Below are 21,468 nucleotides of genomic sequence, written 5' to 3' on the forward strand. Positions count from 1 at the left end.
TTGCATTACTTGTTTCCTATTTTATTGATTTCTGCTCTTAGATTTCTTACTGTCTTTTCTCTCTTTTGTTTCTTGCATCCGTGGGCAAATTTTACACTTTTCTTCCTTTAAAATTAGCACCTAAAGGTATTACTTTTCCTAAAACCACTGTGTTAGCTGCTTATTTCAAATTTTGGCATGTTGTATTTTCATTACTATCCAGCGAAAAATAATTTCTTTATGAATCTCTTCTTTGAGCAAAGGGTTGCTTAGGAATGTGTTTGATTTCTAAATATTTGGTATTTTCTTAAAAATCTCATTGTAATTGATTTCTAATTTAATTCTGTTTCAGTTGGAGGACATCTTTTGTATGACTTTAGTTTTTTTAAAGTTTTTGAGACTTGTGGCAAAGAATGTAGTTAAACTCAGTGAACATACGATGTGCACTTGCAAAGACTGTATTCTGCAGATGCTGGGTTAGTGTTCTAAAAATATGAATTAGGTCAATGTGGATGATAGCTTTATTGGTTGTTTATAACTATGTAATGAATTACCCCCCCCCCCAACTTAGCAGCAGATAAGAAATAGGTATTTTGAAAGAAAAATACATCTTAAGTTGATACTGATACTTTCCATTAAAATTTAGGACTGAGGGATTTTTTTTCTTTTTTTCTTTTTTTTTCGTTTTGTTTGTTTGACAGAGTCTCATTCTGTTGCCCAGGCTGGAGTGCAGTGGCTCGATCTCAGCTTACTGCAACCTCTGCCTCCTGGGTTCAAGCAATTCTCTGCCTCAGCCTCCCAAGTAGCCGGGATTACAGGCGCCTGCTACCACGCCTGGCTAATTTTTGTATTAAACTTACTTATTTTACATCTATATCTTCTTTCTTCCTCACTATAAAATTGAACAATACCAACATACAGACATACCTATCTCTCCACAACCTCACCCAACAGTGTATATTGTCAAGCTTTTGGATTTTGCCAGTTATAGATGAGAAAGGGTATTTCCAAATACTTTTAATTCGGATTCCTCTTCCCATGACTGATGTGGAATATCTTTTCATATGACTAAGAGACATTTTCACTTCTTTTTCCATAAAATCTCTGTCCATATGTTTAGTCCAGTTTGCTACAGGTTTGGGTTGACCTTTATTTTTAATCCAGCTTCATCCAGCCATATACCAGGCAGCTGAGCAAGCCACTGTTCTAAGCCCATGAATTCTCACAGTTGTCTCTTCCGTAACTTAACTATTCCCATTCAGATCTAGAATTCATAATGTCTGTGTCCAGGTGCCTTTGTAATCATGATTTTATGGACTTGCCATTTGATCTGCTTTTTTAAAAGTTTGTCTCTCAGTGCTCTTGCAATAACATGGCTTAAACTCACTTCAATTTGGGTTAATTTGGGTTGTGTATCTATCCTAGCATATTTCTTAGGCTCTAACCCTTGATTTCTACTCATAGCAGTAAGGCTTACTTGCACTAAGATTCATAATTGGGTAACTGAAGCAACTTACTAGTCAGGAAGTCTTGGTCAAATTGCTTAATCACTTAATCTACATTTCTTTATCCGTAAAATGAGAATAATAATATCTGCTAGTTATAGAGAGATGGAAATAAAGAACATAGGCAAATTACCCAAAATCTATTCCTATTATACTCATTCAATAAATTATCTTGAAAGAACAGTTTGTTAAAGAAAATGGCAGCTGAAAGGGGCATTAGATTCAAACTTTTTCCAGAGAAACACTGAGCATTACATTTTACTCCAAAATGTGTCTCTTTGCTAGTCAGATACACTCACTGTAGATAAGCTACAAGTGTATCTTTTCCTTATGAACACATTCTAGGAGCTTTGTGCCTTGCACAGTTAGAGCCTGCCAATATCCAGCCTCAACTCCAATTATACATCCAGATTTTCTCACTTCATGGCAATACTAAGCTATTTATAACTCTTGTAAATTTGTATTTGGCTTTGTACCTCCTTTAAATGCCGTTATTTTTGTTTGCATTTTCCTTCTGTCTTCTTGGAAAACTCCTTATGTACTTAGATCCAGCTAAAAAATTACTTATTATGGGAAAGCATGCCTAATCTCTTACTCCTGTTTTCCTAGAATTTAAACATCTCTTCTTTTAAACTTCTGTACATCACATGCAGCTTCGATCATTGCACTGAAAACTTTGCATTGCAATTGTTTCCCTAGCTGCTGCCTCTCCTGGATCTTAAGCTCTTGGAGAAAAGGGAGTATTGTTTATTATGATGTCTCTGTGCCTAGCAGAGTACTTTGCCAATAATTGCTGCTTAAAAAGATGTGTACTACCAGTTCTCACTAAGAGCTTGCCTTACAGAAATGTCAACTTAATAGGCCATTATCTATATCACGGGTCTCCAACCCCGGGGCTGCAGACTGGTACCAGTCCTTGGCCTGTTAGGGACTGGGCTGCACAGCAGTGGGTGAGCGGCAGGTGAGTGAGAATTGCGGCCTGAGCTCCACCTCTTGTCAGATCAGTTGGAGGCATTAGATTCTCACAGGAGCATGAACCCTATTGTGAACTGTGCATGCCAGGAATCTAGGTTATGCATTCCTTATGACAATTGAACTAATGCCTGATGATCTGAGGTGAAACAGTTTCATCCGAGAACCATCACGCTCCCTTCTCCCTTGTCCATGGAAAAATTATCTTCCTCAAAATGGGTCCCTGGTGCCAAAAAGGTTCGGGACCTTTTTCCCATCATAGATTCTATGATGTGATTTCAACAATGCTTAGGAAAATCCTTTTGTTCCATACCAGCATCCAATCAATAGTCCCCACTAAACTATTTTTACCTCCTCATTGGTGCTTGAAAAGCCTGTAAAAGATAGTAAAATAATTTCTTCCACACTCAGAGATAGACTAAATGCGTATAAGCCTGGAAGAAGACTTGAATATAAAGCAAGAGCGGGGGGCGGGTAGTGATGGGCACTCTGGGCTTAAAGCAGGACTATGCCAGAGTCAGGAAGAGCAAGTCAAAAGTTTATACTGGGACAAATTTTGCCAAGACTTTTGCTTGGCTGTCATAATTTAGATATGCATTGGTAACTGCAATACAAAAATAGTCTGAAGAATGTGAAAAAATATGACTTTAACTAGGAGTCAGATCTATTAATGCATGTTTCTCTCTCCCCCGATGTCTTTTTCAAAATGCATATATTCAGAAGCCGAGGGTGCTGCTCAATCAAACAACTCATTAATGCTGCAAACTAGCAAGGAGAATCATACTTTAGGTAATGTCCATCTTTTATTAATAATTCTAGTAGGGGAGTGCTTGATGTCCATATAAGTTTTACATTTCAGGATCTTGAATTGTCTCATGCATTATCTGTATTATCTAAATGATATTATATTTAAGAGTGTTGATGAAATTTTCATTCTGAAATTATTTCTATGCTTATTTAGTACCTATTTTAAGAATGGGATCACTAAACAAAACCATGGCCTATTCAAAAAATTTGTTATTCAACTTTTGAAACCTAGATTATTATCCCATAGCACTTTTTAATAAGCAGGTCTTAATAAATGTTAATGATTTATTTTCTATATCCTCTCTCAACCCTACTGTCTCCAAAATTTTTGTTTGCCATTATAATTAACATTGAAACAGAAAAGAAAAGTTAATAGACTTTATTTTTTTAGAGAAGTTTTAGGATCATAGCACAATTGAGTACCGAGATTGAGTACAGAGAAAGTACAGAGATTTCCCGTATAACTCTGCCCTGACACATGCAAAGCCTCCCCCATTATTAACATACCGGACTAGAGTGGTACATTTGTTTCAGTTAATGAACCTACATTGAAACATCATCATTATCCCGTTATAAAAGTCCAAAGTTTGCGTTAGGGGTCACTCTTAGTGTTGAATATGAATGTTTTCAGGCAAATGCATAACGACATGTCTCCACCATGATAATATTTTACAGAGTAATTTTATTGACCTAAAAATCCTACCTATTCATCCTTCCCTGCCTGCTAACCCCAGGCAATCCTGATATACTGTCTCCATAATTTTGTCTTTTCCAGGGTGTCATGTAATTGGAATGTTATAGTATGCAGCATTTTCAGACTGGCTTTTTTTCACTTAATAATATGCATTTAAGTGTCCCTCATGACTTTCCATGTCTTAATGGCTCTTTTTTTTAAAGTCCTGAATAATATTCCATTGTTTGACTATACCACAGTTTGTTTCTTTGCCTGGTAAAAGACATCTTGGCTGCTTCCAAGTTTTGGCAGTCATGAAAAAAAGCTGCAATTAGCACCCATGCACAGGTTTTTGTATGGATGTAAGTTTTCAACTCTTAGGATAAATACAAAAAGCATGATTGTTGGATTGCATGGTAGGAGATTGCTTAGTTTTGTGAGAAACTGCCAAACTGTCTTTCAAAGTAGATGTATCACTCTGCATTCCTGCTACCAATTAATGAAAGCTCCTGTTGCTCCACTCCTCGCCTTTGGTGTGGAGTGGTTCTCACTGTTGTTTTAATTTGCCTTTCTCTGATGACATATGATGTAGAGCATCTTTTTGTATGCTTATTTTCCATAAATATATACATTTTCCATATATATCTTCTTTGGTAAAGTGTCTGTTAAGATTTTTGACCTGTTTTTTAATCTGGTTGTTTGCTTGCACATTGCCGAGTTTTAAGAGTTCTTTGTGTGTTTTGGATAAAAGTCTTTTATCGGCTATGTCTTTTACAAATAGAGTTGGCCCTCTGTATCCATGGGTTTCAAATCTGTGGATCTAACCAATCATGGATTGGAAATACTTGGAAAAAAATCCACAAAGTTCCAAAAAACAAAACTTGGATTTGCCTTACTACATTGAATCCACAGGATGTAGTGATATACAGGCATTGTATTAGGTATTATAAGTAATCTAGCGATGATTTAAAAAATACAGGTTATAATTATTTTCTTTGCTTCTTGGTAGGTAAGGTGTTCTTCCCCTCTGGCTTCTTTCTGAAGTATTTCTTTACATTTGATTTTCTGTAATTTGAAAATAATACATCTAGATGTAGGTTATTTTTGGCATTTATTCTGCTTGGCATTCTCTGAGTTTCTTGGATCTATGGTTTAGTGTCTGACATTAATTTGGAGAAAATTCTTAGTCATTATTATTTAAAGTATTTCTTATTTTTTTCATTTTTTAAGCTACAATATAGCAACTTTTCAAAAACAAAATTTGAAATAAGTTAAAACTATTGTGATTGTAAAAAATTCTACAGAGCTCAAGGGAAGGAATGCATGTTGGTCTCAGAAATTATGGAAGTAGAAAGTTGAACTAGATGAGGACTCTCATCTCTGTTCCTCTCCTGCTTCTGCTTTATTTCCTTATTTATATTAATTTTAACTGACACATAATACTTGCACATATTTATGAGGTACGTAGTAATATTTTGATACATACAATTTGTAGTAATGGAATCATGGTAACTGGCATATCCTTCACTTCAAACATTATTTCTTTGTGTTGGCACCATTCAATATCCTCTTCTAGCTCTTTGAAAATATGTGATATATTATTGTGAACTATAGTCATCCTACAATACTATAAAACAATAGAACTTGTTCATCCTACATAGCTATAATTTTGTGCCCTTTAAGAAATTTCCTGTATTCCCCGCTTTCCCCTACCCTTTGTAGTCTATAGAAGCCTGTGTTCTGCCTTTTACTTCTATGAGCCAACTTTTTTTAAGCTTCTGCATAGAATGAGAACATGTGATGTTTGGCTTTTTGTTCTTGGCTTATTCCACTCAACATAATATCCTCCAGTTCCATCCATGTTGCTGTGAATGACAAGATTTCATTTTTTATGGCTGAATAGTATTCCATATTTTCTTGCTTTTTCATGTTTGATGTGTTTCTATGTTGATACCTACATATCTAGTGCAACTGTCGCCTCTTCTAATTTTATGGTGTGGGCTTCTTAAGAAAAAGCTTATTCATATGTAACCCATTCTAGTGATGTTCGCAAGCATCCCTATGACCTAGGTGGTGAGAGTTTGTGGCAGCAGTGGCACAGCTTTGCTGGGAGTTGGTTTGCCAGCCTGCTTTTCAGGTCATGGGTGCTTGTGTGCTCATGGTGGGTTGCTCCACTTGGCATCTGGCTTGCTGGGTTTGGGACTATGGGGCTCTTATTCTGGCCAAGGGCACAAGCACATGGTTGCTTGGCTATCCTCAGGGCATGTCTGCCAGGAGTGAACCCACTGGGCTGTTTCTTAGGTTCTGGAGTGGGTGGGCAGCCCCTCAGCCAGTCTGGGGGGAATGTCTGCTGCGAGTGGGCCACCGGGTTATTTCTCAGGCTCTGGGCACAGGTCCCCCGCTGCTCCGCTGCTCTATAGGTATGTCCACCAGGGGCATGCCTGCTGAGTTGTTTCTCAGATCCTGGGTGTGAATACACAATCTGTCAATCTAGGGTTGTGTTCAGGGTAGGGGCCCCTCGTCTGTTTTTCAGGCCCAGGACATGAGCATGCAGACACTCAGCTGGCCTGGCTGAGTTTCCACTAGTGGTGGATCCACTGGGTTGTTTCTTAGGCTCTGGTTACAGGCACAGGGCCCCTTGGTAGGCCTGGGGTTATGTTTGCCAACAGCGAGCTCGTGGGGCTGTTTCTCAGGACCTGGGTGTGATCTTGTGACTGCTGGGCTGGCGTAGGGGGATGTCCCCTGGGAGTGGATCTGCCCTGCTGTTTCTCAGGCCCTGATTGTGGGTATGGAACCGATGTGTAGGTCTGGGGGTGTGTCCTCTGGGAGCGACACCCTTGACAGTTTCCCAGATCCCGAGTGTGGGTATGGGGCTGCTGATTAGTCCCGGAGGTGTGTCTGCCATGTGGAGGGCTCGCAGGGCTATTTCTCAGGCCTTGAGTGAGGGCATGGGGCTGCTGGGGAGGCCGGGAGACACGTCTGTGGGCATGTTTGTTGGGGAGGAGGCACAGGACTGTTTCTCAGACCCTGGGCGAGGATGCATGTACACTCAGCTGGCCTAGGGTTATGTCAGCTGCTGGGTCCTCTCAGAGGGCATGCAGTGGTTTGGTCAGCTCAATGGCAGGTTTGTCCTGGGTAGGACTGCCAGACTGTTTCTCCGGCTGGAAGTGTGGGGAGAGGGGATTGGTTTACCTACTGTGCAGGACCAGAGTCACAGCCAATCCTGAGCCCAGGCTCCATGCAGCAAAGGTATAGCCAGCTGGTGGGCTGGAGTGGTACAGTGGCTACTTGTCCCCAGGACAGGGTGTACTTCAAAAGTGGCTCTAGTCCATGATGGCCCCTTGCTGCCGCAGCTTGGCTCACACAGGGTGGGTGGGAGGTAGCAGGTGCATACATTGTGCCCCTTATCTGGAGGAATGCAGCCGTGTGAATTCCTGGTAGCACTCCAAACTAGGCTCAGGGCTTGTGAGGACTGTGAAATTCTCTTGAAGTAACTCTTTTTGGTAGCTATAGGGGCTGGTGGGGTTCTTCTGCTTATGTTTTCCCTGCAAGAGGAAGTCCCTCCTGAGCCTGGAGCAGTCCAGGAAGAGGATGTGGGAGGAGGGTGCCAGAGGCAGGGTGCTTTTATGCTTCCTTCCTGAGCTTCTGATGACCACAGGCACCTCTCCACTCCTTTTCTGCACTCCCGCACTCTCCCTTTGATACTCCAGTAGAATCTTAGCTGTCTTTTTATTGCTTTCTTTTCGTGGAGATGTGCACCAGGGCCTCCAGTCAGTCATCTTGCTGACATCTGCTTCTTCTATATTTTTCCGTTTGCACTCTAATACGTAGAAAAAAATGAGAAAGGAACAGAGATGGATGGACCCTTCTCAGTTTTGCTTCTAAAATTCTTGAGAAAGGGCACTGCTGTATTCACCTGGGTGAGGTGCCCAACATTGGACCAAATAACTTTGATTGGGAACTCGTAGCTGAAGAAAGGGATATAATTCGACCAGCTCAGTGAGATGCTCACATGGACTAATCTCCCTGGCTGAGGAAGAAGGATGCAGTAGAGGCAGGTTTACCTTTTTCAAAATAGTTCAAAACCAGGTGTATCATGAAAGAGAAGTTATTGATTAACCACTTATAATTTTCAAGATATTAACACATTTTGTCCCCTAATGATGGCATGACTTCTAATTTCTGTTTTACAATGATTTTTGTGTAATTTTAATTATGGTGAACTGATTGCCTATTATGTTGAATAAGACTTTGTGGAGAGATACTGGCTTCCACTCTGAGTACATAAAATTGATTTCATTTATTCTTCTCTAAATATTTTCTAGCTTCAAACAGTTTATGTATGGATGAAAAACAGATTACACAGAACCACTCAAAAGTACTCGCAGAAGGTAATATGCTTCCTTACTAGTGGCCAGCACTGAGGGATGGAAAGTTGAACTTTCTTAGAAATATTAGCTAATGACCTGACTGGAAGCCAGCCTTATGACTACTTGAAGAACTTGGTGATCTGAGAACTGTGGTATGAGGCATCCTGAATGACCCAACCTCTAGTTGTTCTCCAAACAAGCCATGTTCTTGCTTGTCTCTGAACCTTTGCTAACATGGAGTGGGGGAAGGAGCATGGATTTAACTACCTTTCAGATCTATGTTAAAGTATTACTGCTTTCTTCATCTAGTTATGTACTTATTAATTGGCTATGAAATGCAAGGGCTTGAGTACAAACCACATAAGAGACAGGTGACACCAAAACAGGATAGGAGTGATATCAAATGCAGGGTTTAGCAAAAACATCCTTCATCCACATAAAGGTTTGCCCCTCTATAGCTGATTCTGCTTATGCTATAGTGATGAAATCACTGACACTCACCTTTGTTACAAGTGAGTAGTGACAAATACTTTGGTGGACTAATCACCTCTCAGCAAACCCTTACAAAGTCACTGACACATTGTGTGAATTTTTGGGATGCGTGAGGTTCTATGTTGGAAGATGCTTGTAGGATGCAGGGCTTAATTTTTCCTTTAAATGATGGACAACAGGGATCAACTTACGCCTTTACTGTTGATAACTGGATTGAATATACAGAAATAAAATCTGTGAGCTAAGTTCACATCTGAACTATCTGCAAGTATATGTGTGACTAAATAGGAAGGAATGAAAACTCATCCAAAGGCTACATTTGATAATGTCATAAATTTGCAATAAAATATTTTTTATAAAAAATGTCTAAAGGAAAATAAATCTTGTTTTTTTAAAATTATATATCACACTACATTTTCACAAGAAATAAATATTTCTAAGCATCTCTTATCACTAGGCATTATCATTTTTCATTTTTATGGGATGGCTCAACTGGTGGAATAATAGTTTTTGTTTTTTTTAAAGATCTGTAGATTTCACTGACTTTGTGATTCTTAAAAAAAAAAAAGAACTTAAAAAAATTTCTAGCTAGTTCAACCCAAATGCCATAGTAGTTACTTTAAAAGAAAGCACTATATATTAATACATACTACATTTATGTTTGTCTGAAACAAGAACCTTGGAGTAGACTTTTTTGTTCTCACCAAAGCTGAGGAGGAGACAGCCGCATCAATAATTACAATTCTCTTTGTTTCTAGATATTAAAACTTCTGAATTAATATCAAAAATACTTTATTATATATAATATTTCTAATGATACATAATACAGGAGAAAATTGGTTAATCTCTAGATTGGGTTCCATATATTATTTATATTTTGAGAATTTTAATTGTTTATGAAGATCTAGTATTTTTGGAATAAGATCACCAGCAAAGTTATGTTCTAGTGTAACTTCATATGTTGTGGATAGATGTAACACGTGAAGTTCTTTATCAAGCTTTTCTTTTATCATTCTCTTTTCATGTATGCGTCCAGTTAACATTTCATGGCCTGTACAGATGGCTAGAAATGCTGTGCTTTGTTGCCCTCCTATTGAGTTCAGAAATTTGATCATAATAGTATGGGAAATAATCCTAAGAGGCCAGCCTTCCTGCACAAAATCCTACAGGAAAGAAACAAATGAGACCAAGGAAACCAACTGTACTGATGAGAGAATAACCTGGGTCTCCACACCTGATCAGAATTCAGACCTTCAGATTTACCCAGTGGCCATCACTCATGACGGGTATTACAGATGCATAATGGCAACTCCTGATGGGAATTTCCATCGTGGATATCACCTCCAAGTGCTAGGTAAGGAGCATCATGTATTGTGGTATTTCACATCACCCGATTTGTGACTGAAACAAATATCTCTTTGAATTCCATACACTTTATGTGAAAACTGAAGCATTTTTCCCCTTTCCTCTCTGCAGTTACACCTGAAGTGACCCTGTTTGAAAGCAGGAATAGAACTGCAGTATGCGAGGCAGTTGCAGGGAAGCCAGCTGCGCAGATCTCCTGGATCCCAGCGGGGGATTGTGCCCCTACTGAGCATGAGTACTGGGGCAATGGCACAGTGACTGTTAAGAGTACATGCCACTGGGAGGGCCACAATGTGTCTGCCGTGACCTGCCATGTCTCCCATTTGACTGGCAACAAGAGTCTGTACATAGAGCTACTTCCTGGTCAGTAATTCTTTTAGTTTTATTTTTGATTTTTTTTCCATTCTTTTAAAGGAGTTAAGAAAAAAAAAGTGTGCAAATATATTTTATTTGAGGATGCTCTCTCCACTGTTCATTTTTATCTCTTCCCTGATCAAAATAAAGAGATGTGTTTAGGAGAATAGTACAGACATTTGTTGTAAAAAGTCCTTTTTCAGAATGCAGCTTAATTCTGTTAGTAATGTTCACTTCTATGCTAGTAGTTAATTGGCATGAGTAGTATACTTTTAAAAATAATACTTATGGCTTATTGAAAGATAAAGTATACTTTGAAGCATGTAATTATGGTTTCATTAGAAGGATACATTCACTCATAAGTTGCTTTTATGAATTTTTAGTTTGGTGTAATTTTGTTTTCTGGACTTTTCATCACTGAATTTCTTAAATGTCTTATAACAACATCTATGGTTCATTTAATCACTGTTTAGTTTATTTGCTCTCTGCTCTCATCCTACTCTCATTTCTTGTTATTTAAAAACTATTGAATATCAACAAACATATTTAAAATGCAATTGTTCTGTAAGGCTTCATGAAAAACATTAGCCCTACCCCTGTCTTTCCAACCCAATTGCCATCTCCATTAAACTCCCCTGAGGTAAGTACTTTCAAATTTTACAGTGTTTCTTCTAGTAATTAGTGCCATTTTTATACAACATGCTCATACTACTATTTCCTACTGTATCAAATTTAGACATTATGTAATCTCAACTTCTTGTGGTAGATGAGGATTTCACATTACCTTCTTCCTTTCCTTCAAACTTCAATTGAGGTAATACAGTTTTTCATTAAATAGCCTATGTTCCCATTAATTTTAATATTTAAGTACTGTTAAGTGCTTAAATATCAAGAAATACACTCATGCTTTCACTTTCAAATGACTTTTTTTCTTGGACTTCATAAGTGCTTTACCTTTTTTGTTTCCTTAAGAACGTATGTACCTATTGTGAGCTATCACTAAGCCTATTGACAAAACTAGAGAACTCCTTAGTAATATATTTTCCACATGGTCAGATTTATTAGGTAATCTGTTAGTTCTATTTTTTTCTCAAAGTCATTCCTTCTTGAGTTTTTTATATGTGCTTGGTCTGATCTCTCCTGATTGGCCTCTAGATCTGCTGTACAGCTATTGTCCTGGACACTCTCGTCGCCTCAATCCTCTACTTAGCCTATGTCTATTTAATCTGAGTTTCTTCCGTCTTCTATACATTTGTTTGTTTTTAACTCTTTCTTTCATACGTGAGACTTTTCTTAACTCTTTGGTAATCCTTGGGTATGGATTCATTTTGAAGTGAGTACTAATGAGCTACCTGGAAGCTCTACTAGTTAATGGTTGGATTTGTCAACAAGTTAGCTTCAGCACAGTGAAAAGGAGCTAAGTGATTTTTAATAACTGGAGATTTGTTATGTATCTGAAGGCCTTTTCTCTGGGGCTGTTCAGGCTCTGCAGAAATTAACTCAGAGTTTCTGGCCTTGGAGAGATAAGCCTGACTACCAGTGTTTGGGAAGGGAGGGAGCAGTGTGTGTATGTGTGTGAGTGTGCATGTGAGTGTGCCACTGTTGAGAATCAGACTTTCCTTTGTATCTCTCTTCAGTCTGGTATTTCATTCTCACCCTGCCTGATGTCTGGATGCTTGACTTTGGAGTCTCTCCAGGTCATCTTCTCTAGGTCAATCTGCTAATCTCCCCTTTTTCTGCCGGCTGGGAAATGTGTGCTACATAAGATGGGGCGGGAGACAACAGAATCTACCTGTTCTCAAGACAAACTTCCAAAGAAGATCTCAACTTTTAGCCCCACACTTCACCCCTCCACATACTTGTTTTTCTATATTTGATGCTTCCTACTCTAGAGTTTTCCTGGAGTTTTGTGTGTACTAAGGTTTGTATTTATTCTATGTTGTAAATCATTAGTCAGTTTTCTATTCATTTCTCACTTAAAAACAGTTTGAAATCTTTCATCTGTTCTTGTCTTCATCCCTCTTCTCTTTGTCTTTGCAGATCTACACTTAAAACATTCTTTTTACTAACATTTTAGCAAGTTTTAATGAGGGAGAAGAGAAAATCTCATGTGTTGAAACCACCGTTTTTTTATATCTAACATTTAAGTCATATGTGTGGGGATTTTTGAGTTTAGCGGTATTTACTGAAAAGAGCAGTTGTGCCTCGGTTATGTATGAAATATCACTGTTTCATATTACAATATGATGTCAGATTTATAGTGTCTCAGAATTGAAGGGAACTTCTCATTCAAATTCCTATGTAGTGCAGGGATCTCCTTGATGTCTTTCTTGCATGGTGGATCTTTAGCCTCTGCTAGTACACATTCAATGAGAGAGAGCTTAGTAGTGTGAAAGCAAGGGTTTTAAAAAATGTTGTTCTAAACGGTGAAACCAAACATTTCACTTTCATATAACATATGGAGAAATTCAGTATTTAAAAACATCAACTGTGGAAGGGAAGTGGAAGGACCAGATGCCAGCCTGCTCAGTCTCCACTTCATCTCCTTCTGCTGCCCCTGAGCTATATTCATGCAACACCAGGAGCATAGTTTGCAAATCATTGCCTCTCAGGCTGACAGTTCCTTTGTTGACTTGCACACTTGTCAGATGGAGTTTTGTATTGCTGTCAGCAGCTAATAAATAAAGTTCCTGCTATGTATTCATTTTAGTTTCAATGCCCTGGGAGAAAGATGACTTCAGAATTACAGTTACTTTTCCAAGTATCTTCCTTACAACTGCCCATTTAGTTGGAGGAGAGGAACACTCTACTATTACAGAGTGGTAGGAATTCACCACTAATCAATCTTTAAAGCAACACAATCCTGATATAAGGTGATGTCTTGCTGAAAACTCTGGAGTCTGTATTGAAAAAGCAGTTTTATTTTAATAATTCTCAAACTATTAATGGGTCAGAAGTGTTGAAAATGAAACTACAGATATGAATTTCATGTACTGTGAGACATCATGAAACCATCTATATAGATAGATAGATATGGATATAAATATAGATAACTTTATTCTTAGTAGAGATTAAGTTTTAGAGCAGTTTTAGGTTCACAGCAAAATTGAGTGGAAGTACAGAAATTTCCCATAAATCCCCTGCTTTTGCCCATGCCCAACCTCTCCCACCTACACCTGTGCCAGACTGTTACATTTATTCGAATTGTTGAACCTCCACTGATACAACATTACCACCCAGTAAAGTCCATACTTTACATTAGAGTTCATTCTTGGTGTTGTACATTCCATGGGTTTGGACAAACGTGTAATGACATGTATCCACCAGTATAGTATTATACAGAACAGCTTTATTGTCCTACACGATCCTCCTTGCTCTTCCTATTCCTCCCTCCTTTCTCACCACCAGATAATCAATAATTTATTGACTATTCCCTAGTTTTGTCTTTTCCATAATGTCTTACAATTGGAATCATATAATATGTAACCTTTCCAGATTGGCATGTTTCACTTAGTAATATACATTTGAAATTCCTCCATGTCTTTTTATGGTTTGATAGCTCATTTCTTTTTAACACTGAATAATCAGATAGTACATTATTCGGACTGTACCACATTTGAGCCATATATTTTTCTGTCTATAGTTCCAGGTGCCAAAAAATCAGCAAAATTATATATGCCATATGTCATCCTTACTATTATTATTTTGACCATCGTGGGATTCATTTGGTTATTGAAAATCAGTGGCTGCAGGTATTGACTGATGAATGTTTTCTTCTTCTTCAGCTTTATTAGGCTAGAAAAGTGGAATTGATTGTATTGGGTATATTAGGATGTTAACATCAAATGTCCCATAATCAAATCTTGAAGGTGTTAGACTTGGACTACTTTGAATGATGAGAGAGACTTTGCTAGGTTGATTTGGCACAGAAGCATGGAAAATTAGGCCATTTAGGGCAGGATCTTGGGAGAGAAAATGCATGTTAATTTTTACATTTGGGTAAATAATTACAATTCCTTTATGCAACAAAGAGGAGTTGTTACATGCATTCAATTGCATCAAGCTTCTATTGCATAATTTCAGTTTTTCAAAATCCAGAATATTCTTATTTGGGGATATTAACCACGAGCAGTATTCTTCACTTATTTCTAGTGGTTTCTTTCTGATTTATTATGGCTTCTATCAAAATTAACCACAATTGTCAATAGTATACTGTCTTATTTTCCCATTTTCAATCTAAACAATGATGTTTCCTCCATTCACTTCAATTTATTTTATTTTTGTAGAAAATATAATTTGAATAAAACAGAATCTACTTCAGTTGTTGAGGAGGTAAGATAAAAAAGAGTAATTGCAAACTTAAGCCAATAGTCTGAAAATCTAGCAACATAATCTGTAGTTTGTATCAGTATTAGTGTTTCAGTTGAAAAACTAAAACAATTCTGATTTACAATGCTTATATGTGTGATTACTTTGTTAATTATCTGTCAAATACTATTTATACATCACTCTAGATCCACATTTTCACTTCATGAACTATATCCTAATACACATGATGCTTGTCTCCTTTGGACTGTAATCTTTAGAGAAAATGAATTGGTGTTTCTTGTCACCAATTTGAAAGCATCTCTAATTCCTGACTTTTCCTTTTCAATACTATCATTATGTTTCTCTTACACAAACTTAAAACATATCCTGCTCCTTAATCTCTTATTGTAAGTAGCTTACTAAGTCTCCAAAGCTCTCCTTTGGAGTACTTCTCATATCACTTTATTCATCTCCATTCCTACTTTCACAGAGCCATTATCTCCACACAGAGACTTACGTAGTTAACAAATACTTTTTGATAAAATGATAGAACAAAGCCTGCTCTTATGTTTATATAGGCCCAGAAACACAATTATAAGCACTCTTGAGCACCTGTTAGAAATACTAAAGCTATGGGAAACTGTTACAAAAATACAGATAGTTTCTATAATGATTTTTTGAATTGATTTTAACTTTGAGTTCTTTCTTAGGATGAAATGCAGCCCTATGCCAGCTACACAGAGAAAAACAATCCTCTCTATGATACTACAAACAAGGTGAAAGCGTCTCAGGCATTACAAAGTGAAGTTGGCACAGACCTCCATACTTTATAAGTTGTTGGACTCTAGTACCAAGAAACAACAACAAACGAGATACATTATAATGACTGTCTGATTTTCTCACAGTTCTGGAATGAAGACTTATATTGAAATTAGGTTTTCCAAGGTTCTTAGAAGATATTTTAATGGATTCTCATTCATATCCTTGTATAATTGGAATTTTTTATTCTTGGGTGCTACGAGCTAGTTCTCTGAAGAACTGATGTTATTACAAAGAAAATACATGCTCATGACCAAATATTCAAATTGTGCAGGGCAGTAAATAATGAAACCAAATTTCCTCAAGAAATAACTGAAGAAGGAGCAATCGTGAACAGTTTCTTGTGTATGCTTTCAGAATATTTTAATGTACATATGACATGTCTATATGCCTATGGTATATGTGTCTATTTATATGTCTATTTACATATACATACACATATCTTTGTCAAGGCATCAGTGGGAGCAATACACTGCATTACGGTTCTATGCATATGAAAACCTAATAATACAAGTCTTAGAGATCATTTTATATCATGACAAGTAGAGCTACCTCATTCTTTTTAATGGCTATATAAAATTCCATTGTATAGTTATATCATTATTTAATTAAACACAACCCTAATGATAGACATGTAGATTCTTTTAAGTTTTGTTTATTCCTTTTAAGTTTTGTTTGTGGTATAAACAATACCACATAGAATGTTTCTTGTGCATATATCTCTTTGCTTTTGTTTGAATATATCTCTAGGATAACTTTCTTGAGTGGAATTGTCAGGTCAAAGGGTTTGTGCATTTTACTATTGATATATATGTCAAATTGTGTTGAATATATATGTCAAATTCCCTCCAACATTGTTTAAATGTGCCTTTCCCTAAATTTCTATTTTAAAATCTGTAAGATTCCTGTTTCTACAGTTGCCACTTTCTCTTTTAATCAACCAGATTAAATATGATGTGAGATTATAATAAGAATTATACTATTTAATAAAAATGGATTTATATTTTTGGTCATGTTCATAAGAGAGTGAATGCACCTGTGAGAACATTAGCTTCTTCTGAACTCATTATATCTCTTTTTTTTTTTATTATTATACTTTAAGTTCTAGGGTACATGTGCATAACGTGCAGGTTTGTTACATATGTATACTTGTGCCATGTTGCTGTGCTGCACCCATCAACTCGTCAGCACCCATCAACTCGTCATTTACATCAGGTATAACTCCCAATGCAATCCCTCCCCCCTCCCCCCTCCCCATGATAGGCCCCGGTGTGTGATGTTCCCCTTCCCGAGTCCAAGTGATCTCATTGTTCAGTTCCCACCTATGAGTGAGAACATGTGGTGTTTGGTTTTCTGTTCTTGTGATAGTTTGCTAAGAATGATGGTTTCCAGCTGCATCCATGTCCCTACAAAGGACACAAACTCATCCTTTTTTATGGCTGCATAGTATTCCATGGTGTATATGTGCCACATTTTCGTAATCCAGTCTGCCACTGATGGACATTTGGGTTGATTCCAAGTCTTTGCTATTGTGAATAGTGCCGCAATAAACATACGTGTGCATGTGTCTTTATAGCAGCATGATTTATAATCCTTTGGGTATATACCCAGTAATGGGATGGCTGGGTCATATGGTACATCTAGTTCTAGATCGTTGAGGAATCGCCATACTGTTTTCCATAATGGTTAAACTAGTTTACAATCCCACCAACAGTGTAAAAGTGTTCCTATTTCTCCACATCCTCTCCAGCACCTGTTGTTTCCTGACTTTTTAATGATCGCCATTCTAACTGGTGTGAGATGGTATCTCATTTTGGTTTTGATTTGCATTTCTCTGATGGCCAGTGATGATGAGCATTTTTTCATGTGTCTGTTGGCTGTCTGAATGTCTTCTTTTGAGAAATGTCTGTTCATATCCTTTGCCCACTTTTTGATGGGGTTGTTTGTTTTTTTCTTGTAAATTTGTTTGTGAACTCATATATCTCTACAGAGGCGTTGATACTTGATGCCTAACAGTTTTGCAGATGTGCCACATTGGAATTGTGTATTTTTATGGTGTACATTCTATTGTGATATATTTATTGAATAATTAATGTCTATTGACCATGTAAGCAGCAAAATATGCACCATAGAGGACATGGGGTATTTATTTATAAAATATGAGCTACATGATAAGCAAGTGGCCATGGGATGGCATGACCCTCCCCTCCATATTTCTGTGGAGAAAAATATTGGCAATGTTTATATGAATCACTTTTAATACCGTGAAATTATTTTTAATTAATAAATACGTCTATTTGCTCCATAGCAGAAAAAACATTAAAAGTTTTTTCTTTATGATAGAAATTAAAACAAAATATATTCATTCTTCAATCATGCCATCTGAGACTCTTAAGACAACTATTTTGTCTTATAAGTATATTTTTCTCCCTCTAGACACATCAGTTACTGTGGACTTTATCCTTAAAGGGACTTTTAGTCTATTTTCGATGTAAAGCTAATCCAATGACACTTGGCGCATGATATTTTTATCAAACCATTTTGACTTGGCCGAAAAGCATTATCCATTAGGTTTCTGCATATAAATATTATCAAGAAATTTTCACAATAGACATCATTACACTGTCCTTGAACTTTATTAATTCTTCATCCAATCCTTGTTGAGCTGAGGCTCATAGTTAGGTTCAAGACTATCTGTTCAAATATTACTGAAAAACAAAGTAAGACAGTACTATACTTACCTCTTAACTTGATAATGTCAAAACAGGCATGTTAAATGATATCACAGAAAAGACTTGAAGATAATTTATAAAAGTTAAATTATATTGTACAGGAAATAATTGTATGAAAATCTCTACTATGGGGCTGGAACATGGTTGAACATTAGAATCATATAAAAAATTATATATATTCTCCAAATCCATGCTAGACCTGTCAAATTAGAGAATCTAGAGATTAGAGCTGGTGTGTCAGCAAGGTCATTCAGGAAGCAGAGGCTGAGATGGAGTTAGGTCTGATTACTTACATAGTCAATTACATTTTACAAATATCATTTTGTATGTCTCATTTGCTGTGCTTTCTCCCCATCCCATTTGTATCTTTTCCTTTGCTTTGCTAGATTTGTCAATTTTCTCTCTCTTTCTCTTTCTGTCTCTCTCTCTTTCAATATCTCTAATAATTTGAAAATTATTCATCATAATTATGCATCTATTGAGGTTATGCTTCACATACAAACTTCTGAAAACAGCTTTACTGAGATGTAATTTTTATATTTAAGTGTACAGTTTGTTAAATTTTGCACATATTTAAAATGTGGACTTTGGTAAATGTTGACATAGTTTTACATCTGTGAAACCATCAGCCTAATCAAGATAATAAACTTGTCCATAACCCCCGAAAATTTTCTTGTTTCTTTGCTAGCCTATCCCTATGATCTTCTTGTTCCTCCTCATCCCCCACTCCCCAGGCAACCTCTGATCTGCTTTCTGTAACTTAACTATGTATTAGTTAGCATTTTCTAGAATTTTCCATAAAATCATAAAATAGATACTCTTTTATTTTTTTTTTTTGGTTGTACTTTTTTTTCTCATTATAATTATTTTGAGATACATCCACATCCACACAATTATACTTCATTCTTTCTATTCCAAATAGTATTTTATTTTATAGCTACACCAGTTTGTTTATCCATTTGCCTATTGGTGGACATTTGTGTTGTTTCCAGTTTTGGACTGTTAGAAATAAAGCTGTTATACACATCCTTTTGCAAGTATTTTTGTGGTCATATATTTTTATTTTTCCTGAGTAAATACTGATGAGTGGATTGGCTAGATCAGATGATATGTAGATGTTTCACTTTTAAAGAACTTGCCAATCTTTTTTTTCTTTTCTTTTTTTAAAATTGCTTTAAAATTTTTAAATTTTTTAAAGTAAACTTTTAATTTCAGACTAGTTTCATTTATTACTATTATTATACTTTAAGTCCTGGGATACATGTGCAGGTTTGTTACATAAGTATACATGTGCCATGGTGGTTTGCTGCACTCATCAACCCATCATCTACTTTAGGTATTTCCCCTAAAGCTATCCCTCCCCTAGCTCCCCACCCCACAAAAGGCCCCAGTGTGTGATGTTCCCCTCCTTGTGTCCATCTTTTCTCGTTGTTCAACTCCCACTGAAGAGTGAGAACATGCAGTGTTTGGTTTTCTGTTCCTGTGTTAGTTTGCTAAGCATGATGGTTTCCAGCTTCATCCATGTCCCTGCAAAGGACATGAACTCATTTTTTTTATGGCTGCATAGTATTCCATGGTGTATATTTGCCACATTTTCTTTATCCAGTCTATCATTGACAGACACTTGGGTTGGTTCCAAGTCTTTGCTACTGTGAATAGTGCTGCAGGAAACATACATGTACATGTGTCTTTATAGTAGAATGATTTATAATCCTTTGAGTATATACCCAGTAATGGTATTGCTGGGTCAAATGGTATTTCTGGTTCCAAATCCTTGAGGAATTGCCACACTGCCTTCCACAATGGTTGAACTAATTTACACTCCCACCAACAGTGTAAACGCATTCCTATTTCTCTGCATCCTCTTCAGCATCTGTAGTTTTCTGACTTTTTAATGATCACCATTCTAACTGGCATGAGATGGTATCTCATTGTGGTTTCGATTTGCATTTTTCTAATGATGAGTGATGGTGAGCTTTTTTTTGTATGTTTCTTGGCCACATAAATGTCTTCTTTTGAGAAGTCTCTGTTCATATCCTTTGCCCACTTTTTGATGGGGTTGTTTTTTCTTGTAAATTTAAGTTCCTTGTAGATTCTGGATATTAGCCCTTTGTCAGATGGATAGATTGCAAAAATTTTCTCCCATTCTGTAGGTTGCCTGTTCATTCTTATGATAGTTTCTTTTGCTGTGCAGAAGATCTTTAGTTTAATTAGATCCCATTTGTCAATTTTGGCTTTTGTTGCCCTTGCTTTTGGTGTTTTATTTATGAAGTCTTTACCCATGCCTATGTTCTGAATGGTATTGCCTAGGTTTTCTTCTAGGGTTTTTATGGGTTTAGGTCTTAGGTTTAAGTCTTTAATCCATCTTGAGTTAATTTTTGTATAAGGTGTAAGGAAAGGGGTCCTGTTTCAGTTTTCTGCATATGACTAGCCAGTTTTCCCAACACCATTTATTAAATGGGGAATCCTTTCCCCATTGCTTACTTTTGTCAGGTTTGTCAAAGATCAGATGGTTGTAGATGTGTGGCATTATTTCTGAGGCCTCTGTTCTGTTCCACTGGTCTGTATATCTGTTTCAGTACCAGTACCATGCTGTTTTGGTTACTGTAGCCTTGTAGTATAGTTTGAATTCAGGTAATGCGATGGCTCCAGCTTTGTTCTTTTTGCTTAGGAATGTCTTGGCTGTACAGGCTCTTTTTTGGTTCCATATGAAATTTAAAGTAGTTTTTTCTAATTCTGTGAAGGAAGTCAGTGGTAGCTTGATGGGGATAGCATTGAATCTATAAATTACTTAGGGCAGTATGGCCATTTTCACAATATTGATTTTTCCTATCCATGGAAAATGAGTATGGAATGAATATGAGAGTAATCTTTTTCCATATGTTTGTGTCCTCTCTTATTTCCTTGAGCAGTGGTTTGTAGTTCTCCTTGAAGAGGTTCTTCACATCCCTTTAAGTTGTATTCCTAGGTATTTTATTCTCTTTGTAGCAATTGTGAGCAGGAGTTCACTCATGATTTGGCTCTCTGTTTGTCTATTATTGGTGTATAGGAATGCTTGTGATTTTTGCACATTGATTTTGTATCCTGAGACT

At 36.9% G+C, this 21,468-nt stretch overlaps 1 protein-coding gene across 4 annotated transcripts in view; it reads left to right on the top strand.

Moving 5' to 3' along the window:
• LOC105470396 (CD200 receptor 1) overlaps positions 1 to 16,804 on the top strand; it is a 36,049-nt gene extending 19,245 nt beyond the window's left edge. For 2 of the 4 annotated variants that reach the window (XM_011722349.3, XM_011722351.3), the window contains exons 2-8: positions 3,177 to 3,245; positions 8,262 to 8,327; positions 9,835 to 10,152; positions 10,275 to 10,526; positions 14,161 to 14,269; positions 14,804 to 14,849; positions 15,536 to 16,804. In XM_011722349.3, coding sequence (XP_011720651.2) covers positions 3,177 to 3,245; positions 8,262 to 8,327; positions 9,835 to 10,152; positions 10,275 to 10,526; positions 14,161 to 14,269; positions 14,804 to 14,849; positions 15,536 to 15,658 — 983 coding nt within the window. In that variant the 3' untranslated portion in view covers positions 15,659 to 16,804. The remainder of the gene's footprint in view (positions 1 to 3,176; positions 3,246 to 8,261; positions 8,328 to 9,834; positions 10,153 to 10,274; positions 10,527 to 14,160; positions 14,270 to 14,803; positions 14,850 to 15,535) is intronic. The other 2 variants (XM_011722350.3, XM_011722352.3) reach the window with 2 other exon arrangements.
• The last annotated feature ends 4,664 nt before the right edge of the window (positions 16,805 to 21,468 follow it).

This window comes from Macaca nemestrina, chromosome 2, assembly GCF_043159975.1.
Source record: "Macaca nemestrina isolate mMacNem1 chromosome 2, mMacNem.hap1, whole genome shotgun sequence".
In the NCBI taxonomy this organism is placed as follows: Eukaryota; Metazoa; Chordata; class Mammalia; order Primates; family Cercopithecidae; genus Macaca; species Macaca nemestrina.